This window comes from Electrophorus electricus, chromosome 8 (assembly GCF_041902795.1).
Source record: "Electrophorus electricus isolate QZ-2024a chromosome 8, ASM4190279v1, whole genome shotgun sequence".
Classification (NCBI taxonomy): Eukaryota; Metazoa; Chordata; class Actinopteri; order Gymnotiformes; family Gymnotidae; genus Electrophorus; species Electrophorus electricus.
Window position 1 is genome coordinate 10,831,810 of NC_137504.1, and position 22,289 is coordinate 10,854,098.

The following is a 22,289-nucleotide window of genomic DNA, read 5'->3' on the forward strand; positions in this document are numbered from 1 at the left end:
AAATAGAGGTTTAAAAGAACACAGAAAGAGCAAAAGTTGTTAATATCTGTGAAAAAGGTGATTAGCAGTTACTGAAGAGGCAATAATTATTTGAGACTGAAATGTACTGGGATACAGCTCTCTAATTACTACAGAAATTCCCTGTTTCAGACTTGGCTTGAGTTTTGTCCTGTGTTTTCAGGTATGACAGTGAGGGTCGTCTGTCTAATGTTTCGTACCCCACCGGCATGGTAACCAGCCTGCGGCGCGAGATGGAGCACTCCATCAACATCGACATGGAGAGCTCCAACAGGGATGATGACGTCACTGTCATCACCAATCTGTCCTCAGTGGAGGCATCCTATACTGTAGTTCAAGGTACAATGATGCACACACATGTGCGTGGACACACGCAAACACACACACATCATAATTGTACTAGCTCTGGAAATTATCCATCAAGTTGACAGCCATCTTCTCTTCTGTTGTGGTCAAACAACACATTTATTGTTGTTGTTGTTTTTTTTACTTTGTCAAAAATTCTACCTTGTCATTCATCTGTCATATATGTGTTATATTTCTGTATGTGTATACATTTCTGTATGTGCATATGTGAGTAACTATCTTTATGTACTAAGAATTTTCTGTGCATTAACCTCAAAAAGAGTAATCCAAAAAGAAATGTTATGTGCTGAAACGTTTGCTAGACCCCAATTTTCTATTTTTCTGCATTCTCAGGACATTTTTTTCCCTGATATAAACCAACACAAACAAGCACGCACGCACACACACACAAATGTCTCTAGCTGCTGTCCCCTGTTCTTGTAGCACATCACATGCACCTGCCTTTACCAGATAACCAGAGTACGTAAGCAGAGAGTTACCTGTCCTGATGGGCCCACAATGTGTTAGTTTGTGTGTGTCTTTGGCACACACATGTGCATACGTGCATGCCCACACGCTCACATACACAGCTGTGCATATCTGCAATCCAACTGAGCTGTGAAAACACCAGTTTATGACCTAATGCTGGCTCCCTTTAGGGGCCCTAGGAGCACATGATGCCGGAAACCTCAAACCGCCAATTAGGTCTTTTACCGTAACACTCCAGCCATGCCACCTTTTGTTAGGTACTCGAGAAAAATGAGTTTGAAAGCTTTTCCATGCTGCCCTTTGGATGCCCAGTGCTTGTTAGCAATGTCGTGAAATGGGAAAGGTACTTAGAACTTCTTCACGACTTCCGGATGCATAGATGCATTTCGCAGGTGCACGTGTGGGTGTGGGTGTGTGTGGAGAGCAGCATCTGATGTGATTACATCATGTAAATGGAACTGTAGGCAATTGTGCTGCTTTTAGCTCAAGCCAAAGCTCCTCATTGCAATCATATAAGGCCCTTTTTATCAGACACACACACACACCCTGGCTACATTTTCCTCTAATGTACAGCCTGCAATCTTTTTGGACCTAAAGCCGTAAGTCAAATAAAACCAGGCTGGCTTACTTTGTTCCTGGCATAACTCTACCCCCTTTTCCCACCACCCCCTACCTCTCTCAGACCAAGTGCGGAACAGCTATCAGATGTACCACAACGGCACTCTGCGCGTCTCCTACGCCAATGGCATGGGGATCAGCTTCCACACGGAGCCTCATGTCCTAGCGGGCTCAGTCAGCCCCACCATCGGAAGGCGCAACATCTCCCTGCCCACAGACAGCGGCCTTAACTCCATCGAGTGGAGGATGAGGAAGGAACTGACCAAGGGCAAGGTTACCGTGTTCGGGAGGAAGCTGCGTGTAAGTGTGGGGCCTTAGGAAGCCCGAGAACTGTTCAGAAGATGACCGAGGCTTGTATTACAATGAGGTTGCACTAGTACTTAATAGAAACATAACCTTCAAAACCCCCACAGGCCCATGGCAGGAACCTGCTCTCCATCGATTATGACCGGAACACGAGGACAGAGAAGGTGTACGACGACCACCGCAAGTTCACGCTGCGCATCATCTACGACGCACAGGGCCGGCCGGCCACCTGGCTGCCCAGCAGCAGCCTGGCCCTGGTCAACGTGTCCTACTCGCCCTCTGGACGCCTGCTGGGCCTGCAGAGGGGCAGCATGAGCGAGAAGAGCGAGATGGACACCTTCGGCCGCATCCTCTCCCGCACCTTCGTGGATGGGAAGGTGTGGACGTTCAGCTACCCGGAGAAGGTGATTTTTGCTCTCGGAATCCGCTGACTTGACTAAGGGCAGGAAGGTCGTGTACCAGGGGCAGTGAGTTTAGATCAGCAGAAAGTAAATCGACGCATAGGAACTAAGTTCTTTTCTAATACTAAACGTGTCTTTTGTCTTCTGTCTTTCAGTCTGTGGTGTTGCTGCTGCAGCAGAGTCAAAAGCAGTACGTGTTTGACTTTGACACCTCGGGACGCATCACCGCCGTCACCATGCCCAGCATGGCGCGCCACACCATGTCCACCCACGTGTCCGTGGGCTACATCCGCAACACCTACAACCCTCCCGAGAGCAATGCCACTGTCATCCACGACTTCAGTGAGGACAGCCGGCCTCGGGCTACGTTCTACCTGGGCACGGGACGCCGTGTGCTCTACAAGTATGGTAAGCTGGCCAAGCTCTCCGAGGTGCTGTACGACTCCACCTCCGTCAGCTTCGGCTATGACGAGACGGCCGGTGTGCTCAAAATGGTCAACCTGCAGAGCGGTGGCTTTTCCTGCACCATCCGTTACCGCAAGCTCGGCCCCCTGGTGGACAAGCAGATGTATCGCTTCTCGGAGGAGGGCATGGTCAACGCCCGCTTCGATTACACCTATCACGACAACAGCTTCCGGGTCGCCAGCATTAAGCCGGTGATCGGAGAGACGCCACTGCCCGTGGACCTCTACCGCTACGACGAAATCTCGGGCAAGGTGGAGCACTTTGGGAAGTTTGGCATCATCTACTACGACATCAACCAGATTATCACCACGGCGGTGATGACGCTGAGCAAGCACTTCGACGCGCACGGGCGCATCAAGGAGGTGCAGTACGAGATCTTCCGCTCGCTCATGTACTGGATGACGGTGCAGTACGATGGCATGGGCCGTGTGATCAAGCGCGAGCTGAAGATCGGCCCCTATGCCAACACCACGCAGTACCGCTACGAGTACGACGGTGACGGGCAGCTCAGCGGCGTCAAGGTCAACGATTGGTCCACGTGGCGCTACAGCTATGACCTGAACGGCAACCTGCACCTGCTGAACCCGGGCAACAGTGCCCGCCTGCTCCCCCTGCGCTACGACCTGCGCGATCGCATCACACGCCTGGGCGACGTGCAGTACCGACTGGACGAAGACGGCGTGCTGTGTCAGCGCGGCTCCGACGTCTTCCAGTACAACTCCAACGGGCTCCTGGAGAGGGCGTACAGCCGCACGGCCGAGGGCTGGAGCGTGCGCTACCGCTACGACGGCCTGGGCCGCCGTGTGGCGCGCCGCACCGCCTCCGGTGACCACCAGCAGTACTTCTACGCCGACCTCAACTACCCGGCGCGCGTCACCCACATCTTCAACCATTCGCGCGGCGAAATCACCTCGCTCTACTACGACCTGCAGGGCCACCTCTTCGCCATGGAGGTGAGCGGCGGCGAGGAGTACTACATCGCCTCGGACAACACAGGGACGCCGCTGGCCATCTTCAGCAGCAACGGGCAGATGGTGAAACAGCTACAATACACGGCCTATGGCGAGATCTACTACGACTCCAACCCTGACCTCCAGCTCGCCCTGGGCTTCCACGGTGGCCTCTACGACCCGCTAACCAAGCTGGTGCACTTCGGTCAGAGGGACTACGACGTGCTGGCCGGACGCTGGACGGCGCCCGACCACACACTATGGCCCAAGATAGGCAAGGAGCCAGCGCCTTTCAACCTGTACATGTTCAAGAACAACAATCCTCTCAGTGATATGATTGATGTGAAAAACTATGTGACAGGTGAGCACCTTTGGACTTCCAGGTTTATGTATACAAAGTATTTGAGTTTTGCTCATTATGACATTTGCTAGACATTTGCTAGGCAGCCTGAGGTATTTCATTTTATAAAAAAATGTATTTATTATTTATTTAGATTTTTTTTGTGAACAGCACTTTCAAATCTCTGTATATCTAAAGAATATCTGATATCTGACAGCTGTGTCTTTTTGTGTCTAGATGTGAAGAGTTGGCTGGTCATGTTCGGTTTCCAGCTCAGCAACATCATACCTGGGTTTCCCAGACACCCTTTGTACTTTGTTGACCCTCCATATGAACTACTCACCAGTCAGGACTGTGACAATGCCCAGGTAATGTTTGCTCTGTAAAACCTGTTTAAATATTAAACTCATTAGGTCACTCTAGTGGAGCACTTAGAAATGAATTGCTTTTAGAGCTGAAACTGGGCTTGGAGAGCATTACGTTATTAATGTTCATTGACATTTTAACCCTTTCTGCAGCTGTTCACTGGAGTGCAGCATTCAGTGGAGCGGCACAACCAGGCCTTCATGGCCCTGGAGGGACGACTGCTCAACAAGCAGCGGCGGCTTAAGCGAGACAAACCGGGCTATTGGTTTGGCACCAGCACCCCCATCGTGGGTAAGGGCATGATGCTCGCCATCAGGGAGGGTCACGTGATGACGTCGGTGTCCAGCATGGCAGGCGAGGACAGTCGCAAGATTGCACAGGTCCTCAGCAACACCCTCTACCTGCAGGGTACGCACTACACTATCGACGGGCGCGACTGGCACTTTTTTGTGAAGCTAGGCCTGGCCGACGGCGACCTGCTCGCCCTGGGCCTCAGCAGTGGCCGCAAAACGCTGGAGAGCGGTGTCAACGTGACGGTCAGCGGCCGGTCGCGCAGGGGCGTGACCGTGGAGTTCCACACGCACACGCTGGTCTTCAGCGTCCGCTATGGGCTCACGGTGGAGGTGCTGGAGAAGGAGCGTGGCCGCGTGCTGGAGCAGGCCCACCAGAGGGCGCTGGCAGGAGCCTGGGCCAGGGAGCAGCAGCGGGTGCAGGAGGGCAGGGACGGTGGCCGCGTGTGGACCGAGAGCGAGAAACAGCAGCTGCTGGCCATGGGGAAGGTCCCAGGCTACGAGGGTTACTACGTGCTGCCGGTGGAGCAGTATCCTGAACTGGCAGACAGTAGCACTAACATCCAGTTCCTCAAACAGAACGACATGGGAAAGAGGTAACAGAGCCAGCATGCCCCCGCCACACCCCTTCTCCCACGGAGAGACCCAGGCCAGAGAGCGCTGCCGACACCACTCACAAAGACTTCATCCACATGGAGGAATTACAGCTGGCAGGAGTGCATTCTGGACTGGGAAATCATTGTAACAACACAAACTCTATGTCTTTTTCTTTTTGTAAGTCTTCTTGTAAAGGCTTTACAGGAAATGGCTGATATTTTAGGCCATTGCGAGTGTAAATTACAGCATCTGCGTGAGGGCCAAGTGATGGTTCACTGCCTGGATTTTTGGACCTCCATATGAAGACCCCTTTTGAAAACTACCAGCTAAAGAAACACGCCCAAACCATTAGTCACCATCTCAGGCCTCCCAGTCCGTTGATGATTCTTAAACAGCGATCGCTTGTCAAATATATGTCTCCCTGGACAACAAACCTCACAGGATTTGAACATGTTCAAAGACAACTTTAGATGTTTCTCATTTCAACCTCTTGTCCCACACACAACTTAGATACTTAATGTACTGTATGTAGATTTGACTTGTGCCGTGTGGAGCTAGTTCGAAGAGCTCTTCATCAACACACGCCTTTGAGGTGCCCGTCAGTTGTAGCTCTTGCGATCTCTGTCCTTTTCCGTTTGCACTATATGACAATCAGGAGGAGATGGACATCATAGCCGCCCTAGAAACAGAACATGAATCTCCCCGAAGGTCGATCACTTTTATTTACCCTTTGTATAATATGTATGGAAAATCCATTCAGATTTTTTTATTAAATTTAAGTTGCAGCCAAGCAAAGGAATTACAGAAAAGTAATATATGTTGTCTTTTGAAATTGTTTATACTTTAAATTAAGTCAATTGAAACTGTGAAACACATTGTGCTTATACTGTATTTAAAACTTTGTCATTAATTAGGACTGGATTAAAATCCAACATGTACATTTATTTAAGGACGTGACTGATCATTACCTTTGGCAGAAGTCCGTGGCACAGGAAGAACCCCGTGGTGACAGGCTCATGTGACCTGAGTGTTCAGAACTCAAACGTCCATAGACTGTTTTTTTTTCTAATGAAGTTCTGTTGTTGTGGCTGTGACAGAATCTCTCCTCGTTCACTGTGAAGCAGCACAGTGTGGATGTTAAGGTACGCGAAAAGCTAGTGCAAAATCCCAACCGGACACTCTAGGGCCGACATTCTTTGGGAGTTTTCTGAAAATAAACAGTTCCATTTTTACACTTTGATTGTGTTTTTTGGGGGGGTTTTTTTTTTCTTCATACACATTTTTCATAGTGCATGTGTGGGCACTCATGCACACTTACACCTATGGAAGATTAGAAATACCAAATGCAAAAGCAATACATAAAAGCAAACATGTACTGTGTGTTTCATATTGATTTTCGAATGCAGTATGTGCATTTATCACAGCACAACTAAAAACTCTCAGATGTGTTTTACTCTGCGTTCTTGCAAACACTGAAATTCAATCATGGTGACATTGCTTTTCTTAAATGAAATGGGTTTTTTACAGAGCTTAGAAATACAGTTCAAACCTCTGAACGAAATCTAAGTAGCTGTTGCATTTGACTCTTTGTGCTGTAAAGGGGTGACAGAATTCAGGCTTGGTATTTCTTTCTGTTTGAATGAATGCATTACTTTTCCCATATGTCTGTATATTGTGTGTGTGTGTGTGTGTGTGTGTGTGTGTGTGTGTGTGTGTATATATAAATCTTTTTTTTTTTTTAACTAAGAGTTGGAAATGCTTGTCCATTTCAGCAGTGTTTCCAGGCTGCTGTGGCTGGTAGTGGTGTGATGGTATGGGATGTGTTCTCATGGTTCAAACTGTGTCCCTTTGATTTTATTTTTTTTTTTAAAGGATCATTATTACCAATCAGGTACATCCCTTCATGACACGAGTGTATCCATCTGTGAATGGATGTCCTCAGCAAGCTAATACCCCTGCCCCGAAGCCATGATTGTCCAAGAAGGACTCCATTAACATGGCAATGAATCCAACTTATTGCTATGGCCTGTCCAGTCACCAGAACTGATTGCAGCTGAACATTTGTGGAGTGAGATTGAATGAGCCATGCAGAGCCCAGCTCCATTATCTGCCAACTCCTCAGAACTGTTCAAAGTAAAGAGGTCAGCATTAACTTGCCTCCCTTTGAAATGCTTTTGGAACCTTGTTGAAACTGACCTAATAAATTAAGGCTGTTCTGAGGTCAAAACAGGTCAGAGTGCAACACCAGTATTAGGAATTAATCTCTAATGTTTTATTCCTTTTAGTGTATATCAGAGACCAATAACAGCTTTACTCGTAGAGATCCAGTAAATAGATGTGGTACCAAATGTGTCTTAAAACATAAGTAATTAGATACGTTAATACCATGGCGATGGAAAAAAAAAACACCAAACTGCAGTGGCTATAAAAGACTGCAGTTCTCAGCACCTCTAATCATGTGTAAAAAAATCAGCCCTTCTCAGTTGACTGCAACATAAATCAGATTTAAGAGTCAGACATGGTTTAATGAAACCAGTAGGCAGGAAAATATTGCTCCTGACAGTAAAAAAGACAGGGAAAAAAAGGTATTTTAGATAAGAAAAATCTCACAAATCAAGTATAATTATTGCTACCACATTTTTCCAAGTAATTGCCACATCCTATAGCATTTGGTGACTTTCTGGGGCTTTTTCACAACTCATTTTTTGCAAAAGTTAAAGCACTTCTGTGGTTGAAGGTGTTTGAAAAAGCTTTCTTACAGTGACCAGATTTCCTAAACAACAGTATTGGAACACAGGCTTTACTGCAGCAGTTAAGGTTATGTGTCAGTCCCTTCTGTTGATATGACATCATGATGGGTTACAAACACTAGGTTCCCAAATGTGTCTGAAGACTCCATCTGTTTTACAACCCTGGCCAGAATAAGTAAATACAGTAAAAGGGAAGAGAGGCAAAAGGTAGTGACCACAGGCTCCCACTATTTTGGTGTTCAAAGCCTTTCCTTTCAGCAGTATATGGGGGTGTATCTCAGCCTAATATAGGCCTCTGCCTTCATGCAAATCATATTTGCATGTTGAGAGACCCACAGCAACATGTCTAGAAATGGGAATGAAAATCCAGCTACATACAGCAATCGAAACAACCCCAATTCCAGATTGGGCAGTGAAGAGACAGGACACACTAGCCGCTAACTAAAGGTAAAGCAACAGCTGCTAGGATGGAGCCCATGTGTTCATGCTGGACTTGCTCCAGCAGGGATGACGTCTCTTCTTCCTCCAACATTGCTATAGCTCTTCTGGCAATAGCTGGTTGGGGTGTCCCCGGGGAGACCACAGTGGTGGCTCTGCTGGGCTGGTGTTTCTACAGCTCAGCTTTAAATAGAAGGAGGGAGAAGATAAGTTCACACCCACGGGAGCCATTTTCTTTGAAGTGAGCGTCACACGCATGAAGGGGGCAGAGGACACTGGAGTGTTGTGTCCCTAACCACTCTCAAGGCAGAGCAGTACTTACGATGTGTTTTTCTTAAAGAGTCTTATGCAAGAGCACACAACGTTGCATTCATTTTCAAACACTTCTTTAAATGCCTGGAGATGCAAGGTCAACTTTGCAGTGGTGCAACTGTGAAGGAGGAAATTGAATAATCCTGTAAAAGAGCTCATCTTGAAGCAGGGGCACGCATGGGAGTCAAATAAGCCCAGAGTGCTGAAAACAAAATGAGAAGAAGATTGTTTTGACATCATGAATTTAATTAAAGTTTGATGAGATTAGTCACCTCCGTACAAGAGTTTACTATGGGAGTGCAAGATGCATACGCCAAACTTTGAAACATTAGAGAAGATATCAATTTTGGACTCTAAGGTTTTTCAGTTCAATTACAAACTCAAATGGATGGGCCTTTATTCAATATACTTTAATGAAGAGAACATTTTAGCTTGAACAGCAATTTTTCCCCACCACCACTTCATTCTTTGAATTAAAACACATTCATCAACTTCTCTGACCATCTACCTTTTCTAAAGCTTTGGACAATGCTAACAGTATTAGAACTTACTAGTAACCAACTCATGTCCTTTGCTTTGAAATCTATACAGAAAGTAAAAAATGTTCAGTTTAATATTCATCTAGAAATATGATTGCATGTCATCTATAAATATTTCTCAGTGCATAGCTTTGAAGTCACCGAAGGAGTAAAAAGGAAGCATTCCAAACCGGAAAATGGGAAGTACCTGAAAAAAAAAAAAATCATTCGTTCCCATTCATTAGATCATAGCTTGATTTTGCAGTAGCAATAAGTTAACATGGAGGACTTCTCTGGATGAGGGCTCGGTGAACAGTGAGGTCAGAGAGGGTCAGATCAGGTCATCATATCCCACAGGCAGCAGCAGCACAGAGCTGTCCAGCAGGCAGTCAGACACGCCTGTTCAGCAGAATCGTCCCGCCGCCCTTGCTCCACCACGTACACTGTGGAAAGAAAATGCACCAGAAAGATGGCATGTTTGTTTAAAAAAAAATAATGCAAGACAGCTGCCTTGACAAATGATATTTAGTCAAACTCATCATGTGGTAAAATATTCAGCAGGTCGAAGTTTCTTATACACATCTTGGTGTCAGTTAATCAGCCAAGCGCCAGAGGTGGAGCCAGCACGGGCCTCCGGGATGTAAGCTAATGCATCATTTACAGCTTGTGTGCCTATTCCACTGTGGTGCAATACTGGTAAAGGGAATGAGATAAATTACACAAAGAGAAAACCAAACACACACTGATAACAGCAATTTAAGCTTCAAAAAAGGACACAGCTGACAATAACTTCAGTATGACATATCACACTATTTATCCTTAGGTCCTCCCATTATGGTCAGCAAACTAATCTAAAGGTCATATGTGCTACACACCACCAAAGAATTTGTGTGATCTGTGCGATGACTTGACTAATGCCCGACTGCAGGATCCTGCTTGTGGCACTTAAAACTACCAAAATATATACATGGTGCCCATTCCTATAGGGAAGTAGCAGCAAAACCAGCTTTTATTTCTGATCTGAGAGATTTACTGTAATACTCAGGTTATATGGCAATATAAAACGTGGTTCAGAAAACATAAATACAAAACACAGCGCATGTACTGTGATGGAAAGCAGCGGCAGCTTACCTGTATTTTTGGGAGGTTCTCCATATGCCTGCCCGCCATACGGTGGCTGGGGAGGCACCTGATATCCCTGATAACCAGGCTGAACAGGGTATGGCCCAGGGGGGCCGGTGGGGCCAGAGGGGAAGCCGGGGTACGGTGGCTGATCTGAGGGAGGTGGATAACCCTGGACGGGGTAGCCCTGAGGTGGGTAGCCCTGTGGTGGGTAGCCCTGCGGTGGGTAGCCAGGAGCAGTGGGTGGAGGGCAGACAGCCGGACCGGGGCCCGTGTATGGAGGAGGATGCTCGTAACTCATCTACACGCAGGAGGAGCTCACCTGGAGGCAAGAAAATCTAGAAAATCAAGAAAGTGGACCTTGGCTACATCTACCCCTGCCTATACTTTTGCCCATGGTGTTGTACTTCTAAATAGAAATACTGCTAAATATAAATAATCTTGGCTTACCAAACTGGTTACAAAAACCTGTTCACATGCCACTTACATGTCCTGCACTCTGGAGTAACACCAGAGGAAGCCACATAAAATCTGTAGAAAATAAACCTCATCTGACCCAAATACATCTCTAATGCTCTACAGTTTGAATTTCAAACGAGTTTCATAGCAGATACAGGTGATTAAGGTAGATCAGTACACAAAATGCATGTTTTCGAATGGCCTAAATGACAACAATATTGATGGTTACAATACTGAGAAAGTAACGTTTTTGCTCTCTCAACTCCTACAGTTCCCAGTGTCTAATGACGAGCATGGTCTTTCCACATGATAAACTCAATCAGTGAGTAAATATTTTTGAAAGAATACGTATCAGTCATGGACATGATGTCAGCAACAAGCAGTAGCATACACTGTCAGGACATGGGGTTAGCAGGGTCGTTAAATGCCATATTTATTCCAGATAAAACCATGGTGAGTAGGATTCTGTGGTGATGCTGGTGAATTATTAACTTAAAATGCCATAACGGATAGCGCAAGATACACACAAACAGTGGTGAGAAAAAAAGTCATAGCAAAATTAACACTATTTCCTTGAGTAAGTTTTCTGCATGTACATACATTTGCCCCTTAAATTAAAAACTGAATTGTGAGCATTCATAATAGAAATAATACTTGGCGCTGCTTACAAAGATCACTGATCTGCTCGGTTAAAAAATGAACGGGGGGGCCTCTGAAGGTGCCAAGTACTACATCAAGACGTTCAAGTTCCAGACTTCACGTTGGGAAATGCCAATGGAGCTTTCAGGCCCGTAATTTTCAGAGCTTGAGTGGAACCATTGTTTTTGGCCTTATCATTATCGAACCAGATGAATTTGCATTTGTCCGCGAACACAGCAGGGTTTTAAGAAAGAAATGCAGGCGAAAGCATGATTTCGTTTACAACAACAAACAGGTGATTGTTCACCACACGTCAGGCGGACAGGGAATCGCGCCACTCCAATAAATAAATGGGTGACGCAAAATTATGTGGACTGGCCTTCACTACTACACTAAAAATATATTTAGGCAAATAAAAATGAACAGACTAAACCGTTGCCTTCATGTCTTGGGTAAAACGTTAGCGGGTTTGCTACTTTTCCGTTTCCTTGAATCCAAGAAACAAGGCGAAGGTAAGACCATGGGGATTCTAATATCAGGCTACGGTGAGCAAGTGAAAGGGGCAGAAGGCATGAACAAGGATGACTGGCGCAAATAAACACTGCCAAAAAGTGAATAAAGTGCGTTTTCAAACACTGTATAATGAATAAGGATCATTAACGAAGCCCTGGGTATAGAAAAATCTTTAAAGCGGTCGTTTTACCTTCGGGTTAAGGGTAGGCAGCGGTTTTAAATTGCGTCGGTCAAGCTCCGTGAGCGTGTTCCCGTCTGTTCCGTTTTTTCCTATAATGATGATTCTGGGGTTTTAATAGGCCTGGTGTAGTACAGCGTCTGACAGGCTTACCGAGCACACGAACGAAGGAAAAGAAATGCTTGCCGATACAGGCAAGATCGACGTAATGATGTCCCAATGTGAGCGTTCCGCTCGGCCCTAGTGGGAAGTTAACACTGTTATCAGCTGACTCGCCTCAACTGACAGAAACTGCGTGGAACAGCCCAACCCCTTCGCCCACACGTCACTTCGACGAAACTAACGTGTAAAAACGCTATCTGGCTAAAATTGATCATAAAAGGAAGTAAATAAATAAATAAATTCATTACTAAGGCCTGCCATGTATTCACTGGTTTAAAAAAAACAACTAAATAATCAGGCTGCTGGCAAGTTCATTTATGGCTTCAGGAAGGCATAATAAGAGTTCCTGCCAATTTGACCTTAGATTAAACCTTGGCTTTGGTGGATTCAAACGAGGGGCAATTTTTGCTATGGCTTCCAATGTAACCTGATGTACCACATTACTTAAATTGACCCTACATGTTCACAAACTGACATTATCCATTACCATGAGCAAATAATGGAATGCAAGAAAAGAAACAAATTCTCATACCTTTTGTATTTGGATCATGCCCAATATTTAATTTAGCAGGACATATTTACAAAAATGTGGTCCAAAGATCTAAAAAAAAAAAGGAAAAAAAAGAATTCTTGCTCAGTACTGTGACTGTGGAACAATTTATATGCAGTGATGAAATGCACTCACTGTACCCACAAACAATAGATGTAAAATATAATACATTTAGTTTTGAGAGTATACCATGCATTTCTGGTGTATTCCTCTCCATTTGTTCAGTCACAAGCGGCACACGGAAGTTCTCTTCATTTAATCTGCAATATTTTGCTAGGAAACCATAATCTGAAAATATTTTTGATTGTCAGATTCCAGAGATGTCAAGGCTAATCAGCAAAACAATGTAGAACACTTTACAATGTTTCCTATAAGCAAGGCATTGTTTATATAAGATATTGACATTCTGAGTACTCTTGAACAATTCCACAAACAACCAGCATCTCACGGTCTCAAAGACATAATACTGTTAAAGATCCTTTATCATTCAAACAAAACATTATCTTCCTCAAAATACGCAAAGAATCCATTACATACAGTGCAAAACAAAAAAGGTGGCAATAATGCAGTAAATTAACACAAAAAGCTGTGGTGATATTAAAGATTGGCTGTATTGTGTGTCAGAATCAGGAATGTGTTCCCTCAGTGAAAGACAGTCTGTCTCCAGCGCTTGTCATGGAGGAAGGGCCAGAGACTGTCTCTAATTGCCGCTTTGAAAGGCACGGGTTCCACACTCAGGCCCAGCAGCTCCAGACGAGAGCATTCCAGCTGTGCATTGTGTGGCCTCTGGGCCCCAGAACCAGCAGGCTGCTCCGTCATCTACACACACACACACACACACACACACACACACACACACACACACACACACACACACACACTCTCAAAAACTAATAAAGAAGTAAATAAAAATACTAAATATTTTCTTGGAAATCAGGCAAGTGAGGGACCTCCTGGGGCGGGGGGGGGGGGGGGGGGGGTAAGTATGATTAACTTTTTCAAGTGCTGGGATGATGCAAGCTACTTCAAAGTTTCCAAAATAGAGTTTGTTTCCAAAATAATTTCTCAGGCTTTGTATAACCATGCCCAAAATCACTAGTAACGCATCAGAGGCACAAAAAATTCAGAACCTCACAGATGTCCAAGCTTAAATAAGATAAACCAAATCAACCACAACATTGGATCAGTTTTAATAATAATCACCGTGCTATCATACCACATACAGGGTATGAATGGACTGTAGAAAAAGACATTCGATTTTAGGAAAGTAGATTAAAATAGGAGGCTTGCAGACACAGATAGCAGATTTTAACACTATGCATGTAGTTTGTTAACACATATTGATGCATCTCCTAAATATCTCCCTCTCGCAGGGAAACTGGCAGATCCTGCAGATGCATGTGGAATCAACGTCAGTGTGCAGTGTGCTGTCTGACTGAGGACTTAGCCTCACCGGTATCAGGTGACTGCTGGGCAGGTTGAATGCGTCTGCAATTGCACAGGCCATCTCATACTTAGTCATCTGCTCTTTGCCAGAATAATGGAAAACCCCACGCAAGGATGGATCCTAGAATGGTACAAACGCAGGCACGGAACAAGTGAAGAGCGGCACAGATGGCCCTTCTGTTACCATTGTGTTTATGAGGTTTCACTTGCAGCCATCGCAGGTAAGATTAGTGGGATTAAGGAAAACTACATGTAGGCCAACAGCTCTCAATCTTCTGGTGTCCATCCTTCTCTGGTCATGATCAGTGGTGTCCCTAGCAGGACCAGCCCTAATTAAGAGGTTTCTTGGTCTTCTTGTTTTTCCTACTAAATGTTAAGCAATCAGCAGACCTAAGGAATGCATATTTGCAAATGGTAAAGTCTACAGACGTTAAATGAAACCTTAAATGCACTAGCCTGTTATTGAGAATGTTTTTAGCCTATATTTCTTATAGCTGTTAATGCTGCATTCACCTTTGCTCTGCAGTAGCCAATATGTTGCATTAGATAATGAATGTGAACATAGCTTTCTAGTAAACTGAATGCTTCTTAAATTTAGATAGAAACTGGTCCTGGATTTTGTGATGAGGCACCAAAAATGCCAGGATTGGAAACTGTCTTAAATTGGGAAAATTAGCATCCATATTCATGAAGGCTTGAGAAACACTAAACGTAGCCCAGCCCTAAAGGTGATGGTGCTTGGGCAGAAGCAGGAATGCTGGATGGTTGAGAGTTCACCTGCAGGGCCTTCTCAGCCATGTTCCTGCAGACGCGCGCCACGTCGCTGGTGTAGGTGGGGAAACGCTGCTGGCAGTGGTCTATGGTGCAGCTCTCAGCCCCCTGCTGAACACGGTCCCACAGCACCGTCACGGCGCTCTCCTCCACCTTCTCCACCTCCCCGTACAGAATGGGCACACGCAGCACAGCAGCACCTGCAACACCAGAGAAAGGAGGGAATGTTCTGGAGGAAAGGCGCAGCTGCAGGTCACAGGACTTCCTCAGCCTTCGAAGAATGGTGGTAAATTTTACTTGATACAGTAGAGAAAGAACAAATTTATGGTGAGAAGTAAGTACATGGGGAAGGAAGGAAGTATACCAGGGCAGTGTCTGAGGATCTCCCTTTCTCCCTCAAGCTTGGACTTCCCGTACATGTTTAACGGGTTGGGTGCGTCGTTTTCTCCATATGGGGGATTACGCCCATCAAACACATAATCGGTGCTAATGTACAGCAGGAAAATTCCAGCTGTGCATGCAACCAGTGAAAGAGGACAAACCACAATCAAATCAGAAAAATACAGCATCACAAGAATTAAGAAAGCAAACAGCACCAAGAACAACCTATTCAGGAAGTTGAGCTGTTTGTCCAAAAACTGCAGGTGAAATGTTTGGACTGGGTTCCTGTTTCAATCCCTGCACCCCATTTCTTCAAGGCTCCTTAGCACATGGCTGGACCAACCTGCTTCTTTTGCCAGCGTGGCGCATGCATGGACATTCAGGTTCAAGGCCGCCTCCGTGTGGTGCTCCACCACGTCGGGCCTCCTCTCAGCAGCACAGTGCACAATCACATGGGGCTGAGGCCACAACACACAACAGGCAGGGAGACAGCAGCATGACATTAGCAGCAGGCTGGTGACTGCTGACAGCTGGTGAACGGCGAAGGGTTCAGAGGCGGCGCGCTGTATAGGGGACAGGCACCTGAAAGTCCTGGATGAGCACCCGCACAGCATCCTCATCTAGAAGGTTGCAGCGGAGGAAGCGTGGGCGAGCACGCGAGTAGCCACAACCCAGCGTGTCCCACTCGTTCTTCTGAAACTCCTTATAGATGGCACGACCAAGAAGCCCTGTGGCTCCCGTCACAAGCACACGTTTGTATGGGGTATACACATCATCCTGGGGAAGGCCAGACAGAAGAAGATACCAATTTTGAAAGAATTTTCTCACAATCAGATGACATTTATGAAAAGTAAACATTATATGATGGACACACCCACACACAGGAATTGGAAAAATAAGTAATATATAACATATAGATTGTGAAATGTTTCTGATTGTACAAGGAGGATCAACTTTTCGCTTTTATCTTAGAAGCATGCAAGTCAGTGATTGTGTAAGATGTGGCAAACTGCTGTTGTGACACAAATGTATGTAGTTAATGCACAATGTTTCGACTGGTCATTCCTGTTGCACGTAGATGGTGGAACAAAGTATCTGTGTATTACCTGACTTTAAGCTTTAACAGTTTATTAGCATGAGGGTTTGTTTAAAGGCACTATCTGATTACCACAGAGAGAACAAACTGTGGTCTGAAGAAGATAAAAGCAGTGTCCTTGAAACTTACATGAAATCCACAGTTATCATCATAAAGGAGCTTCTGCCCTCAAGTAGGCACATTCACAATTGCATGGGTCAGTATGGACAAAGAGTCTCTAAAATGCTACATTTCAAGAAATCTTTAAAACGCAGGAAGTTCGTCATCTAAATCCATCAAATTACCATGAGGCACAATTAAAATGTTAAGTTAAACAAACCCAAGATGCATTAACAGGTAAATAATGAACACACAGAAGATGCTACAAATCCTCGTAGGGCCTTACCTGCACAAGCTCAACGTGACCTGGGGTAAAATGTATCTTTAGTTCTATATCCCTATCGCTCATGTCAGTATGGTTATCGTTTTGTCATACCCCGCAACAAAGACGTCCTTTCCAACACAACACTTAAATTCTGGGACCTTCTTCGGTTAGCTGAATAGTACAGTTATAGTACAGGGCACATATCGATCATGGTAGATATACCATATGCCTGCGACGTCTAAACTTGAAAGATAAACGCAATTGTTATAACAGCGAGAGCATCTTAGTGAATTTGCGCAGAGCGCAGGCGTATTTAAGGAGTGATTCTAGTACATCATTACGGTACTCCTATACGCAATGTGTAGACGGCATCCGTCGCAACCTTTAGTTGCGATATGGTACATCGCTTCAAGTGGCAGGCTCTCAAGTTCGACATTAACTAGCTAGCTTCATATAAACCTTGGCGTAAATATTCTACACTTAGTTAAGATACCCGTAGGTTAACATACATAAATAAATAATATCACATTTTCCTGAAAAGACTTGCCAGATGAATAACGACGAATCTGCGATTACATTAACGTTAGCTATCTAGTCAAACGTCGTCGTTGCTATATTAAGGTTACAGTGGTTCACTAGGTTAGCTATCTGGTGTAATATCCCGTTTGCCTTTATGTTTGACTTCCATCCTGCTGAGATTACCTGTTTAAAATACAGTGTACGTGATGGTGCTGTTAACGGGTTCGATCCTACACTAGCTAACTAACGCTAGGTTACCTAGGGTAGATGGACCATTTACCACAAAGTACAACAACGAAGACCGTACACTTAATTCTGGATTTCTGCATATATTTAAGATATAATCCAGTTCGAATGTCAAAAAATTACCTCAGAATCACCATAATCAAATCCAGGCATAGTCTTACTTTATATTTAGCTAGTTAGCTATAGCAATCGTTTATGTGAAGCGTTCCGTAACTGGCAAGTTTATCTTGAGATAAATTTATTTCAATTTAAGAGTCCCATTTAAGACCCTTATTACTGCACTCACCTTTGATCTGTGAATGTTTAATGTAGTATTTTGTAGATTGTAGATCTTGCTAGTTTCAGTAATGGATTAGAGTGGGGTAGTTTGCTAATTCGAATATATATATATATATATATATATATATATATGCACACACACACGCGCACACACACACTCACACATAGACACAAAATGCTTACGTACCTAGAGCAACCTATAATTGTGCAAGTACTGATCTATGGCGCATCTGTTACCATGTCACATTTTTTAGCCACTGTGCAGCCCTTTGCCAGTTGTCAGTGATCATAGACCGCTGTGTACTGTTGTGCCTGATAGTGTAAAAAGCCTATCATGTAAGTGCTAAGAAAGATGGAATTGTGTTCCAAAACATATATATATATATATATCCCCTGATGATATCAAGCTGTATGCTAGAAGTGAACAAGACATTGACTCACAAATCCATCTCATCAAGATATACAGCAACAACATCAGAATGTCATTCAGACTAGATAATTGTGGTCAGATGGTTACAAGGACAGGGAAATGTAGCTAGAACTGAGGGGATGGTACTACCAGAAGGTAACATAGTGGATGTTGAGGCTGCTACAAGTACCTTGGAATCTCACAGGCAAATGGGAGTCATGAGAATGCCACAAGGAAAGCAGCTACAGCCAAATACCTACAAAGAGTGGGTCAAGTCCTGAGAGGTCAGCTGGATGGGAAGAACACGTTTCCAGCTAACACCAACACCTACACTCTACCTGTCATCAAATACCCCACTGGCATAATAAGTTGGCCAAAGAAGGAGATAGAAGCCACTGACACCAAGACAAGGAAACTCCTCACAATGTACAGAGGGTTTGTTCCCAATACCAGCACTTTGGGATGTGACTGTACACTAAGTGGAGAGGGGCCAAGGACTAGTGAGCACCAGGGCCACTATCCAGGATGAAACATCCAACATCCCAGAGTGCCACAAATATGGCCCCACATAATGAAGTGCTTAGTGAGTACCTCAGTGAGTACAGCAGAAACCTGAGGAGGATGGGAAAGAGGAGGAGTGGGAGGATAAACGGCTGCATGGTATGTACCACCAGCAAAAAGTGGAAGAGAAGGATATGGAAAAATCCTACCAAAAGCTGGAAAAGGCTGGAGTGAAAGACAGCATGGAGGCACTAATCATGGCAACACAGGAAGAAGCTCTGAAAACAAGATCAATAGATTTTGAGATCTACCACACCAGGTAGGACCCCAGATGTGGGTTGTGCATAGATGCCCCTGAGATGATCCAGAACATAACAGTGGGATGCAAGATGCTTGCAGACAGAGTGTACATGGAACACCATAACCAATTGGCTGGCATAGGATTCGGAAACATCTGTGTCATATACGGGTTGGGGGTTCCAAGGTCAAAGTGGGATACACTCCCAAAAGTGGTAGGGAAGAGCAAGCTAAGATCCTGTATGACTTCCAGACACAGACAAAATGGCAATGGACAAACATCAGAAGAGGGCCATAGTGATAGATGTAGCAATCCCAAGTGATAGTAATATAAGTAACAAGGAACATGAAAAGCTTTAGAAATACCAAGGGCAAAAAGAAGAGCTTGAAAAGATGTGGAGCACTAGAGGCTGTGACCCACAATCTGGGAGAGTGGCTCAAGCAGATCCCAGGGACAACATCTGAGATACCAGTGTCCAAAAACAACACCACCTACTGAATCTGAGACAGATCGGTCAGAATACAGAAAAAATCCAGGATTACCAAAGTGTATAGTGGAGATGTGTGGCCCGGCTATGTACCTGCAAAACATGATCATGTCTAAGCTAACCAGTGCTGTAGGCTCAGGTTACCATTAGACCGTATACAAGCAGTTATGAATACAACAATAAGTACAATACCAACCACGAGTATAACTGAAACCGACAAGCTGTTATATGCTGCTACAGTAGTCATGGTCTCGGCTACAAAATAAAAGCCATAGTCCACCCCACAGTGTCCTCCTCTTTGGAAAAGGCTGAAAATCAATGACATCTTGGATGGAAGTCTCAAAGAGCTCCAGAAAGGTATTAAGGTCAAAGAATGGTTCCTGGTAATGTGAGGTTAACGGAACAGCCATCCATACTGCAGAGATACATTAAGGAAGCAGCATCTAAGGAATAAATGCCCTCTTCACCAATGGATTTAAATTTTATACATTTAAATCAATTCAGTGAATAATTAATCAATTAATCAATTAAGTGAATACTCAGTCTCATCTTCAACTCTGGATTGATCAATCTCTCTCTCTCTCTCTCTCTCTCTCTCTCTCTCTCTCTCTCTCTCTCGCTCTCTCTTTCTCTCTCTCTCACACACACACACACACACAAACACACAAACCCATCATTTGACCCTTCCACCTCTATCATGTCTACGGAGGTATATTTATAATTTTTTGCCTCTGATTGGATGACTTCAGACCCTGTCACATTTTGTGTTTTGTGAATAAAGTTCTGTAATAAATCAGAATATATGTTTTGTTTTGTTTTTATAAAAACATTCTCTATAGTTTATACTAAAGAAAAAGGTCATTACAAGTCACATGCTATATGCTCTCGTACATAGTCATGTATAAAACATCAGGTGTCAGGTCAGGACATGCAACCAGAATTTTGAGTTTGTGTTTTGAAATAGTAGCTACATCACAGTGAATATACATATATAAAATGGGTGAAAATACATATATAAAACAACTATGTAGTTATTTTCTGAAGGAATATTGCATATAAATGAGTAAGTGGATTTATAACTCCATTTGTAGGTTTATAAATAAATACATTTAAAATACATTTACATTTAAAATAAATAAATAAAATAAAAAGTCACTATGAACTTGCTACTAATGTAATTCCAGATATCAAGAAAATACAGAAAAGTCACACATGAAAGATTAAAAGACTAAAGATTAGTCTTCATAGCAAACATATGCTGCTGGTTTTATGAGACTGAAGAGACCTTTAAATTGTGCCTGTATATAATATTGAATCTCTGTGAGATCTTTTTTTTAATTTGTTGGACAATTTCCAGTCATTTGTGGTATTTGAATTGTTTTACAGCTGATGGTGCTGCAACCTATATGAAATGATTATTTTTATGTAAATTTTCTACAAGTGTTCTACAGTTGCTCTTATAGTGTTTGGTCTCCAAGTATATCAGTGACCTTTGGGTGCTTGTAATCCTGACGCCAGTTTACAGATTGACCTTCCTTGGACCACTTTTGATAGTTATTATCAACCCCACAAGACTTGCTGTTTTAGAGATTAAAGTAAAGTAAAGTAAAGATTGTTTCCGCCCGGTTTCGAACCGAGGACCTTTCGCGTGTTAGGCGAACGTGATAACCACTACACTACGGAAACTGTATTGGAGGATGCTGTCGACTTTGATAGTATCTCACGCAAACTTTCGATAACTACAATTTGCGTGGAGACACACTTTAAGTTTTTGCCTATATGGAATCCCTGTGAATTATCTTGTGAATTATCTTCGTATTACTAGTAAGTTATGAAAATATATTTAGTCTAGTCCGCTGAGTTTCGTCTATTTCAGCTAGCTATATGTATCTGAATGATAAGGTTAAGAAGCGATGAAAAAACACTGTAAAACGTGAAACATGTTTCCGCCCGGTTTCGAACCGGGGACCTTTCGCGTGTGAGGCGAACGTGATAACCACTACACTACGGAAACTTTGATGCAAACGTTCGACCCCACCCTGAGGACTTGATTATAGCTAGAACTTAACTGCGCCACTTATCAGATCAAGAATCTTCAGCCAGATCCATCCCCCATGTACAGCTAGGTGTGAAGTGCGGATAGTTTCGTATCTAGAAGCCCAGCAGATCAGATTATTAGCCACAGCTACAAAAGCGTATAGGCTGCGGGTATTTCTTAGGTTTTCTCAGAACGTACAGACCCAGGAAAGGGTGTGAAAGCAGTCCTTTGCCCCTCTGCTCAGAAGCCCTTGTTTTGTATGCTGTTCTCTAGCTTGGGCTTGACTAAAGGTATCAGAAGTGCCTCGCTGCCACAATTCCTTGAGTTTTCCTTTCGCTGGATAACATGGTATTTTCATTGTGCGATTTCTTTAAAGGCATGATGTGATTTAAAAAAAAAAGTCTCCCTCCACATTTAGCAAGTTTATATCCAAGTACAAAAACGCAATTGTCTCTGCTGTGTCCAAAACATACTCAGCGCGCAGATAGACACCTAAGGCACAAGGTTTAGTCCATTTTGGTTGCTCAGAAAAAGGGCTCATTTAAAAGGATTGTAGTGTAAACAAACACCCACCAACATTACCCTCTGGAATAGTGTAGTGTGACTATACATAAATCTGTAGCAACTA

The 22,289-nt window shown here is 44.1% G+C and overlaps 2 protein-coding genes, 1 long non-coding RNA gene and 2 other non-coding genes across 13 annotated transcripts in view; 1 reads left to right on the forward strand and 4 right to left on the reverse strand.

Annotated features, from left to right (window-relative positions):
- tenm2b (teneurin transmembrane protein 2b) overlaps positions 1 to 6,425 on the forward strand; it is a 170,805-nt gene extending 164,380 nt beyond the window's left edge. For all 5 annotated transcript variants that reach the window (XM_081720200.1, XM_081720201.1, XM_035527054.2 and 2 more), the window contains 6 exons: positions 182 to 357; positions 1,535 to 1,770; positions 1,884 to 2,180; positions 2,333 to 3,953; positions 4,170 to 4,300; positions 4,451 to 6,425. In XM_081720200.1, the coding sequence (XP_081576326.1) occupies positions 182 to 357; positions 1,535 to 1,770; positions 1,884 to 2,180; positions 2,333 to 3,953; positions 4,170 to 4,300; positions 4,451 to 5,188 (3,199 nt within the window). In that variant the 3' untranslated portion in view covers positions 5,189 to 6,425. The remainder of the gene's footprint in view (positions 1 to 181; positions 358 to 1,534; positions 1,771 to 1,883; positions 2,181 to 2,332; positions 3,954 to 4,169; positions 4,301 to 4,450) is intronic.
- A 1,010-nt stretch (positions 6,426 to 7,435) lies between these two features.
- LOC145659119 (uncharacterized) lies at positions 7,436 to 9,543 on the reverse strand. The gene is made up of 2 exons (XR_014125156.1): positions 8,696 to 9,543; positions 7,436 to 8,556 (listed from the first exon to the last, which is right to left on the reverse strand). It is a non-coding gene; the product is annotated as an uncharacterized LOC145659119 (long non-coding RNA).
- Positions 9,544 to 12,805: 3,262 nt separating this feature from the next.
- On the reverse strand, positions 12,806 to 17,883 carry mat2b (methionine adenosyltransferase 2 non-catalytic beta subunit methionine). Of its 5 annotated transcripts, XR_014125155.1 has the most exons (9): positions 16,906 to 17,748; positions 16,650 to 16,682; positions 16,007 to 16,201; positions 15,768 to 15,882; positions 15,408 to 15,554; positions 15,050 to 15,243; positions 14,280 to 14,393; positions 13,016 to 13,645; positions 12,806 to 12,877 (listed from the first exon to the last, which is right to left on the reverse strand). XR_014125155.1 is itself a non-coding variant. In XM_081720204.1 (8 exons), exons 1-8 carry the CDS (start codon positions 16,966 to 16,968, stop codon positions 13,469 to 13,471), a joined length of 1,038 nt encoding a protein of 345 aa, XP_081576330.1. In that variant the 5' UTR covers positions 16,969 to 17,748; the 3' UTR covers positions 12,806 to 13,468. The 5 variants fall into 5 exon arrangements, 4 of the variants coding, with proteins under 4 accessions (XP_081576330.1, XP_035383591.1, XP_081576331.1 ...); XM_081720204.1 differs by having other exon boundaries at positions 12,806 to 13,645; XM_035527698.2 differs by lacking the exons at positions 16,650 to 16,682; positions 16,906 to 17,748 and adding an exon at positions 17,773 to 17,883 and having other exon boundaries at positions 12,806 to 13,645.
- A 3,353-nt stretch (positions 17,884 to 21,236) lies between these two features.
- On the reverse strand, positions 21,237 to 21,309 carry trnav-aac (transfer RNA valine (anticodon AAC)). Its single transcript has one exon. It is a non-coding gene; the product is annotated as a tRNA-Val (tRNA).
- A 255-nt stretch (positions 21,310 to 21,564) lies between these two features.
- Positions 21,565 to 21,637, reverse strand: trnav-cac (transfer RNA valine (anticodon CAC)). The gene has a single exon. It is a non-coding gene; the product is annotated as a tRNA-Val (tRNA).
- Positions 21,638 to 22,289: the final 652 nt, after the last annotated feature.

Coding starts and splice junctions, on each gene's coding strand:
- mat2b (XM_081720204.1), bottom strand. CDS start 16,968: ATGAGCGATAGGGATATAGAACTAAAGATACATTTTACCCCAGGTCAC. Junction 15,244..15,407: donor GATCCTCAGACACTGCCCTG/GTATACTTCCTT, acceptor CTGGTGTTGCAG/GTGCTGCTGTGCTGCGTGTG. Junction 13,646..14,279: donor CCAGCAGTCACCTGATACCG/GTGAGGCTAAGT, acceptor GTGTGTGTGTAG/ATGACGGAGCAGCCTGCTGG.